At 38.1% G+C, this 8,808-nt stretch overlaps 1 protein-coding gene across 1 annotated transcript; it reads right to left on the bottom strand.

Annotated features, from left to right (window-relative positions):
* Nucleotides 1–1,034: 1,034 nt before the first annotated feature.
* LOC146322524 (sterile alpha motif domain-containing protein 9-like) lies at nucleotides 1,035–7,146 on the bottom strand. The gene is made up of 3 exons (XM_084724526.1): nucleotides 7,090–7,146; nucleotides 6,912–6,978; nucleotides 1,035–6,084 (listed from the first exon to the last, which is right to left on the bottom strand). The coding sequence occupies exons 2-3, from the start codon at nucleotides 6,933–6,935 to the stop codon at nucleotides 1,570–1,572; spliced, it is 4,539 nt and encodes a 1,512-aa protein (XP_084580652.1). The 5' UTR covers nucleotides 6,936–6,978; nucleotides 7,090–7,146; the 3' UTR covers nucleotides 1,035–1,569.
* Between the last annotated feature and the right edge of the window lie 1,662 nt (nucleotides 7,147–8,808).

Genomic DNA, 8,808 nt, shown 5'->3' with positions numbered 1-8,808 from the left:
ACAGAGGCTTGTGCGTGCAAGTCTGTGTCTAATAGATATAAGTGAGAAATTCAAACCTCTCTATCACCTGCCGCTGGGACGCACCATCTTCCTCCACCCTCACGTTCACTTACAATCGGCTGCCTTTATTATCATTATTCACCCTAAATGAGTAGATTCTAAAATTTATTATTATTCCCTGAACTGCTTTTTGCATCTCAGCCTGGGGCCTGTTACATATCTTCTGGTTTGCAAGACTTCAAACTGTAACACTCATATTACGCTCATGTGTCGTATATTTAAATATGCTGCTTAAATATTCTGTTTTCCTATTTTGTTCACTTTTAATGCAGTGATTAATTTCATGAGATTAGTGGGTAGTGTCATGGGATTCAAAGTGAATTTAGGTTGGCTTTAACATGATTTAACAATGTTTTATTTCCAAAGTTACATTATAACCAATCACAGACCTTGTGGAACACATAACTCAAGGCTTTTATCATTTGTCAGCTTGTGGCGCCCTCCAGTGGGTGATACAGGTAAGCACATCTGCAGGTGGACTGGGTAAGTTATGAAGTACTGTGCTTTGCTTATTGCAAATACATATATATTTAATGTATATTTAATGTGTATATATTTATATTCTTTTGTAAGCACATGAGTAACTGGCAAATAAACAAAATGAATCAGCTTAGTACAATACATGTTAGGTGGTTTGAGTTACATATTTCTTAAGCTTCTTAAGTGGACTGGACAGTAGCAGCTTGTGCACATGGTGCAGTAAAATGAAATAAATTCTGTCATGATAATGCTGCAGTACATCTTTATTAGAAAGGTATCGCAAAACTCAGTGGTCATCATTGTATTTCATGGAATGCACAAAGTGCTGTTTGATACAATCACTAAGTAATGTGGCACATAATGTCAAAAGAAAAACATTCAAACATGAGATCAACATTAACACAGAATCAGGATCTGAATGAACAAAAAAAAAAAATCAAAACACAAAAATCAACAATTCAATATTCTCTATGTAAAAATAAATGACTCAAGTAAAACATTCAAAGGTTATTCAAACAAATTAGTTGCATCAATAATGGAGCATCCAGGATCAAAGATACCATACGTAAAAACTGCAATATCTTACATTGTTGTTTGCACACCATTTTTTCAAGGGTAAATGACTCACAAAGTGTATGCTGCTGAGTATTCCATTTCATAGAACATTATTAAATTCATTCAATTAATGCAAAACATGACAAAAAATATCAGTTAATTCTCTTTTCAAATGTCAGATCATTTCATAATTTAAAAGAACATTTCAATTTTCATTATTACGATGACCTGTGAGCTGCTGTACACATTTGAATATAACATTTTAAAGATATTTAAAAAACAAAACAAAAAAAAACAACTTGGTTTTAAGGTTGTACTTGACAAATGTATTTCTTTACAAAAAATGTTATCAATATTGGAGAATTAATGATACACACAAAAATGTAACATAGCATCACAATTAATTCCAAGCAACTCAGTTCCTTTTCACAGTATACAAGGATGTTCTGTGTTGGAACAGGCTATTTTCATAGTTTAGATAATGTCAAGTGCAACAGGGCCTTTCATTGAGAAACCGACAAAGAATGACACTTTTGACCCATGGGAATGCCCACTAAGCTGACTTCGAAACACTGGAGTGATTTCGACCTTCAGATCGTGGATACAAGTATCTGCCAGTATCATGTCATTCTTCACCTCACCAGTGACCCTGCAAAGGAGCTCCTCCACCTTCTTCTCTTTCCATATTTTGCCATTTTCCCACATGGAGGAAAACTGGTCTTGCCCAGCCATGATGCACTTTTTGATTTCTCTGAACTGTACCAGTCGTTCATAGCCCCACTTCTTTCCCAGAAAGAAATGGATGATGGGCCTCTTGCCATTGTACACCTCTTTCATCACTGTGTGATAAGAGGTCCTGATCTGTGAGATGTACTTCCCCAGACTTCTACATTCTGAACGGGACGGGTTCTGCTGTGGCCACAACAGCACAACTGCAATGAAGTGCAGTGACAAATTCTCACTTAATGGGATTGGCTCACGCAGAACTTTGCAAAGGAGATCGATTAGCTCCTGGTATCGCAGAATGTGTTGTGATTCCAGTTTGATACGACTCAACACAACATTGACATAGATGAAGTTGATTCTGTCCTTCACAGTCACGTTTAGACCAGATTCACAAACAGAACGATACAGTCTGGCAATCTTCTCCATTGTTTCAGGCGAGTTGTCATTTGACATCCTATCCAGAATCCCAGAGTAGGTATCAGCTTTCTTCATCTCCAGGTACTGTCTCATCTCGTGTTGTTTCATCATTCTTTGCATGGTTTTATTCTTCAAAGGACTTTCTGTCTTGCAGAAAAGCTTTGCATACTTTTGGAAACATCTGAACAGCTCATTTATGGCCACTTGCTCACGGCTGTCTTTCATTCCAAATCTGGAGCCCAAGTTCACAAAAAAATTGTCAAGGTAGTCAATGTTCACCTTCATCCTATATCTGAGGTTGTAAAGTACATCCTCAAACCGTCTGAGAATGATGTAGTAGGGTCTGTGTTTGCTTTTCCATTGATCACACTTCTCTACATCCTCAACTTTAACAGCTCCGGAGAGAACCTGACTCATTAAGTCATGGCGGACAACGTTGGAAGAAAATACGGGGGTCTTTTCCAGCACTTCAATGACAAGTACTCCCACTTGAATTTCTCCCAGGCACCCTGATGTGTTAAAAGGGCAGTTGTCTGTCTTGATTTGTAGTCGCTGAATTGACTCCTTCTTTGCAAGGTTCTGTGTTTCCCTGAATGCATCCATTGCTGACTGAGCCATTTTGAGAAACGTGTCCAATTTTTCTGGACTAATACGCTCTTCCTTGTAGTTTGAAATGGCATTCTTCAGCTCATGCTTGATCACCTGTGCTGATGTGTCTGCCATATAGGAGCTGTCTTTGGAAAGATCTCTTGCTCCCTGTGCCCAAATTTTTGCCTCTGGGAAATCCTTCTTTTTCAGGTAATAGTACCTGGCTAGTAGCTGTGAGACAACGGCATTCTTCTCAAATCTTTTGGATGCATTCTGTAGCACCATCTCTTCCAGTCCCGGGGTTTCCTTTGCAATGTCTTGAATTAGTGGAGAGAAATGAGATTCCTCTTCTGCTGAATGATATCTCTTCACCAAAATGCGGTGGACATCTTCCAGGAGTTTGTCTTTGCCCTGTGTGCTCTCATAAAGCTTGTCCGTGGTCAGCAGCAGGTCAGCAATGTCAGCTTTGCTCACATTGTGTGTTGTTGTAAGTTCCTCCAAACAGTGCCGTGCAATACTTGAATGGATTATTTTCACCGCTTTGAATAGCACCTTACTCACAACTGGGCAGCTGGCAATCAAAGTGGAAAATTTCCCAAATCCTTCTTCAACTTTGATGTTTCCACAAAATGGTTTTGGTTGGAGACCAAGAAAGTCCTCACACAGAGAGACGGAGAGAGAGGCACCCTTGCAGTATACATCCAACAGAACTAAGACAGCCAGGAGCTGTGAATGTTTCTGATTTATGTTGAAGCTCTTCAGGGTGTTGCGTGCCACACCCTGAATATACTCTGGTTTAAAGTTCTTCTTCATGATCATGAATCCATAGAACGTTTGAGCATTTTTGTGTGTTTTCTCTATTTCAACAAGTTTTTCCTCAAACAGCTTCTGTTCCTTCTCAGAGAGATCATTTCCAATGAATACTGTGTCTTCAGTTGCTTCAGTCTCTTCAGGGGACTCTGACCTCATACAGTTCAGAATAAATACTTGTGGAGACTTGGATTGGATGTCTTTCTTTGTACATTCATTTTCAATGAGCTGCTGCAAGTCAAATACTTTTTCCTTATCATCAAAGTCATCTATCATCAGCAAAACAGGGACCCGTGGTAATTGCTCCCCATGGTCATACATTAAAAGTTTGACCACTTGTTCAGCTACTTCAGTGAAGTCAGCATTGTTGTCACTGAGGACGGCACAACGGTATTTGTCCCGGTGAGCCCACAAAGTGTGCATGGCCAAAGTTGTCCCACCACATCCAGGGACATGCATGAGGTTGAACAACACACAGGCTTTTCTCAGGGAGCCCAACTCTGGTATGACTGTGTCCTTGATGAAGTCAAACTTGTCTCGTTTGATAAATGGTGTGGATCCAGGCTGTTCTGAGAAATAAAAATTCCACCATGACACTTGTCCTCCTTTGTAGAAGTTCTCCTCTATGACAAGTTTGTCCTCGTTTCCTCCTTCACATTCGTTCACACACAAGACCTCTATGGTGTTAATGCTACGCTCCACTTTCTTTTCAAGAAGGACTTTGCTTCCGCCACCACAGGGTAGGAAACGGCTGGATCTACGGTTTTTTGACAAAAGGCTTAGAATAGTGCCATTGACTTCAGCAAAACTGAGCTCATATATGCATCTACCAGAGATGTTGATTCCATACCAAGCATTGATCAGGTCCCTCCAGGAGGTAAATGCTTTTTCGTTGTCGCATATACAAAGGATTTGCTCTGTGCCTCTGAGCTCCTGCCAGAATGTACTGAAAGTCTCAACAAGAGGGTCCATCTTCTCGCTCACTGTTGACAAGAGTAAGAAAATGACAAGGTATCTCTTGTTTGGAAGCACATCTTTCCGGCATAAGAAAGAAATCACATCTCGAATGGAGGCTCCTTTGTCCATCAACCACTGGTCAATGTCTGAGGGTGACTCATCTTCAACACCTCCATTGCAGAATACCCAGCTGGTGTTTCGAGTTAATTTCAACTTGTTCGCAATGTCCTCAACTCCCTCTGTGATTTTATACTGTGCTGGTAAATGAACGCTAACTGTACTCTGCTGTTCAAAGTGACGCTGTAATCCATGTTTAGCTGATTCTGGATCAAAGTCCAAGACAGCTGTTGGGTTGAGTTCCACAAGAAATCCTAGTGATTCAAACTGGTTTGAATGTGACTTGTTAGTTACTATCACATACCGCTCAAAGTGCGACTTATCTAATGAGAATGAACCACCAGTTATCATCTGACTTAATCTAGAGCCTTGAGTACTGCTTTTGATCACTCTGAGGTGCTTCTCTTCAGCTTCTTTTCGGAGTTGGGATAATTGTGCCACACGGTCAACAAACTTGTTGTACTCTTCCATTGGTTTGGCAGATGTGGTTGGTACACAGAGATTCCTGCTGCTACCACCATCTCGGACAAAGAATTGTTTCATCGGCTTTGTTTCAGTGACTGTTTCTTTACCTTTTGCTTTTTTCTTGGCTTTTTTTGTGTCCATGTTGAAAATGTGGTAGATGTTTTCTTCACAGATGGTAGAGTCAGGAACTATGTCCACTTCTATCACACATTTGTCAGATGATGTCATATTCTTATTGAGAACCCCAACAAATCGAGGAGGTTTAATGCAAATTTGAGCAGCCTGTTTGTGTTTATGCTCAAAATAACCATCAATGGCAGATTTTAGTTCATTTGCATAAGCCTCTTTGTCCTCAACAACCACGCCCAACACTTGACCATGGGTGAAGTCTGGCTTGTCTCCTATTCCAAAATGTATCGTGCCATTGGTGCGGCTATTCATGCAGGCAGCTGCAAACCGAATCACCTCAGCAGTGAACTTGCTCATTTTGGTTTCATCTGTTGTGTTAATGAAAGCTTTGTACTCATGGCAGGGTTCAACAAAATCTGAGGCACCAGATTCTGTAACATCAAGAATGCTGCTCTCCATGTATCTATACGTATCATGATATCTACAAAATGGATAAGGCTTGCATGGTCCTCCAGGCTGGTTTGTGGAACTTGCCGGTTCCTCTTTCTTTAATTTCACTACCTCATCTCTGGCATGAATGATAAGTTTTGCTGGTCCAAAAGTCACGCCCATTGTTTGTAAGTCTGATTTATCTAAAAGCAAAAGACTAGGCCCATTAATGTCCTGCTGAAACAGTATTTCTGCAACCTTGTCATCCACATTATCCAGCTTGAGAACCCATTCTCTCACTTGATGTTTACTCCAATCTTTGATGTCAGGTGACAGATCCTCCTCCTGACCCTTAAAGTAAAAAATGATGAAATATTAGATGTACATTTATGAGGAGCATTGACAGTAAACAAAAATGATAATAACATGGAGGCAGAGGTAGGGATAATATTAACCAGATATATCCTTGCATGTGTTCATTGCATTGTACTTCCTGATGCAGAAAAGCTATCTCCTCATGCAAATTATTTATATTATAAGCACACAAAGCAACACACTGAAAACCAGGGGTTATAAAAATGTCAGCTGAGAGAGAGAGAGAGAGAGAGAGAGAGAGAGAGAGAGAGAGAGAAAGAGGAAGAGGAAGAGAGAAAGAGGAAGAATATGTATAAACTTTTTTTGATCATGAAGCCCGATTTTACTCTACTGTGGTTTAAGAGTCAAGTGCATGAACTACATGCTACTGTGTTGGTGTTCAAATATTCTGTCTGCTGTAGTGTAAAAAACTTCTCAAATCGTTGCAGATTGCTGTTTATAACTATAAAGTATCCTGACCTTGACAAAAAAACAACAAAATGTATGACAATCTTTTTAATAGTTTTTTTTCCTCATAATTATTTTCTTGTAAATTTATCACTTTAATATCAGAAAATATAAGCTTTGTCTCGTAATTTAAGACTTTGATCTCATAAAAAAGACAGTTTTTTTCTCAGAGTATTACCCGTATCCTGCACTGTACTTTTGTAAAAACTGTATTTACAGTACTGTATAGATTAAGTAATGCACAACAGCTTAATTTGGTTTAATAACAAATTTTAGAAAGGTTTGTTTGATAACTTTCTTTATCTTATCTTTCGGTGCATTAGAATATAACATAAAACTTTTCAATTGTTATTTACCTTCACTTCGCCTTGATTTGCCATAACAGCATTCGTTTCCTCTTGGCAAACACAGGGATCACTAATTCTACAAAAATTATTGAAAAAAAAAAAGTTAAAAAAAGGCTTTTCAAAACAGAGAAGCAGACACTGTACTTCTAACACATAAAAGACATAATGTCATAGATTTCAGCTTTACCTTCATTCTTCCTGATCATCCATGACAGCTGGGTCAGTTTTCTCACATCTTGATCACCGATGCTGAAAGAGAAAGTGTAAACATGAATTTATTGATGTATAAACAAATGTCTGTGTATATTTAGGACTAGATATTAAATCTCAACACTTTGACCAACCAAACTGATGCTGTGAGCATGAAAAACTCAGCAAATAGCTATAGACCTTTGTCATAGCAAACTTTTAGGTTCTATTCTGTTGACTGACTGCTAATTTCAGACCAGACTGAACACGCTGTTTAAGTCACAGTTTGTCATTTTTCTTTGTTAATGGTTGTCTCGACAACAACAACAGAGTGAGTCTTGGTGATCTCATGATATGAGCTGGCCTAAGAACCAATACCAGTGTAATGAGAAGGAGTGGCATGCTACTGCAAATTAAACCCTTTTTGTGGATGTGGTTTACTTCCTGTTTGTGTGTATTTGTTAACTAACTATGCACCTCTGCATGGCTGCTGACACAAGAAGAGACCTGAAGCGGTCATGACTAAGTTTGCCCAACCACAATGTTGGAGCGGGTGTCATGGCAGCGAAGGAGTGGCACTCAGCTGTGTTTCAGGTTAGGCCTGACTGTCCTCACAAGAAACACATTCAGTGTATTTGTTGGCATAAGTTGACATTCCTAGACCATAAAAAAAAAAAAAAAAAAAAAAAAAAATCAACAAAACAATTCAATTCACTTCTGCTTGTTATCACTTGTAATACTAATTACTAGTATTATTCTATACAGTTATCGAGACCTCGATATAAGTGAAAGGTGTATATTGTTTGTGCATATAGTTTTTAATATTATATTCATTTATTTGTATTTTTCATTTATCACTCACTTTACGGTTTGGATCCTTGAGCTGATAGAAGAGTATTTCCCTGGTGTGTGTTCAATAAAGTTTATCTTATCTTACTAGATGTTGAAGGACCAGTTTGGTCTAATGTTTTTGTTTGTTTGTTTATTTTAAGTCCTGTGCTTACAGAAAAAAAACAAAAAAGATAGCGAGTACGTGACTTTTTTCACAATTCAAATGTCCTGATTCGTCTGCAACTCAAAAATATTCAGTTTACTATCAGAGAGGACTAACAAACCCAGGAAATATTTACTTTTAAGAAGCTGAAATCACAGAATTTGGACATTTTTTCTTAAAATAAAATGACACAAAATGATTATCAAAATAGTTGCAAATTAATTCAATAGTTGATTAATGGATTTATCTAAGTGTTTTCCGATTGTTGTTAGCTTTATTAAATGGAGTTTCTTGATTGACTGATTGATTTAAAGACAATAAATGGCAAAATTTCCACCCAGTGAAGCATTTTGTCACTAGAGGCCATGATACTGGAGGGCAACTGTGTGTGCACTGTGCCTGGTAGTTTATTGTTGTTTATTTTAAATTTATTTTGTTATCCTAATCCTCATTTTTACTTAAGTATCTGTAATCTGATTATGTCTTTTTTATCAGTAACTGTAATGGATTAGTTACCTTTTTTGTATCCAGATTACATACTCCCATTACAAGTAAACCATTACTCCCTAAACCTGTTTATGAATAAGTGATTGTTTCACATAAACACTAATCCCCACACTGCAATTAAATATCCTAATCTATTCTCTCTGTTATATCTGTCTAATGATTTATGGTGAAGTGAAACACATGAGAAATCAAGATTTCACCATTGTGCAAACTGTG

This window comes from Lutjanus erythropterus, chromosome 8, assembly GCF_056507025.1.
Source record: "Lutjanus erythropterus isolate fLutEry1 chromosome 8, fLutEry1.hap2, whole genome shotgun sequence".
NCBI lineage: Eukaryota > Metazoa > Chordata > Actinopteri > Lutjaniformes > Lutjanidae > Lutjanus > Lutjanus erythropterus.
The sequence above is the reverse complement of the archived record's forward strand: the minus strand, read 5'-3'. Positions and strand labels throughout refer to the sequence as shown.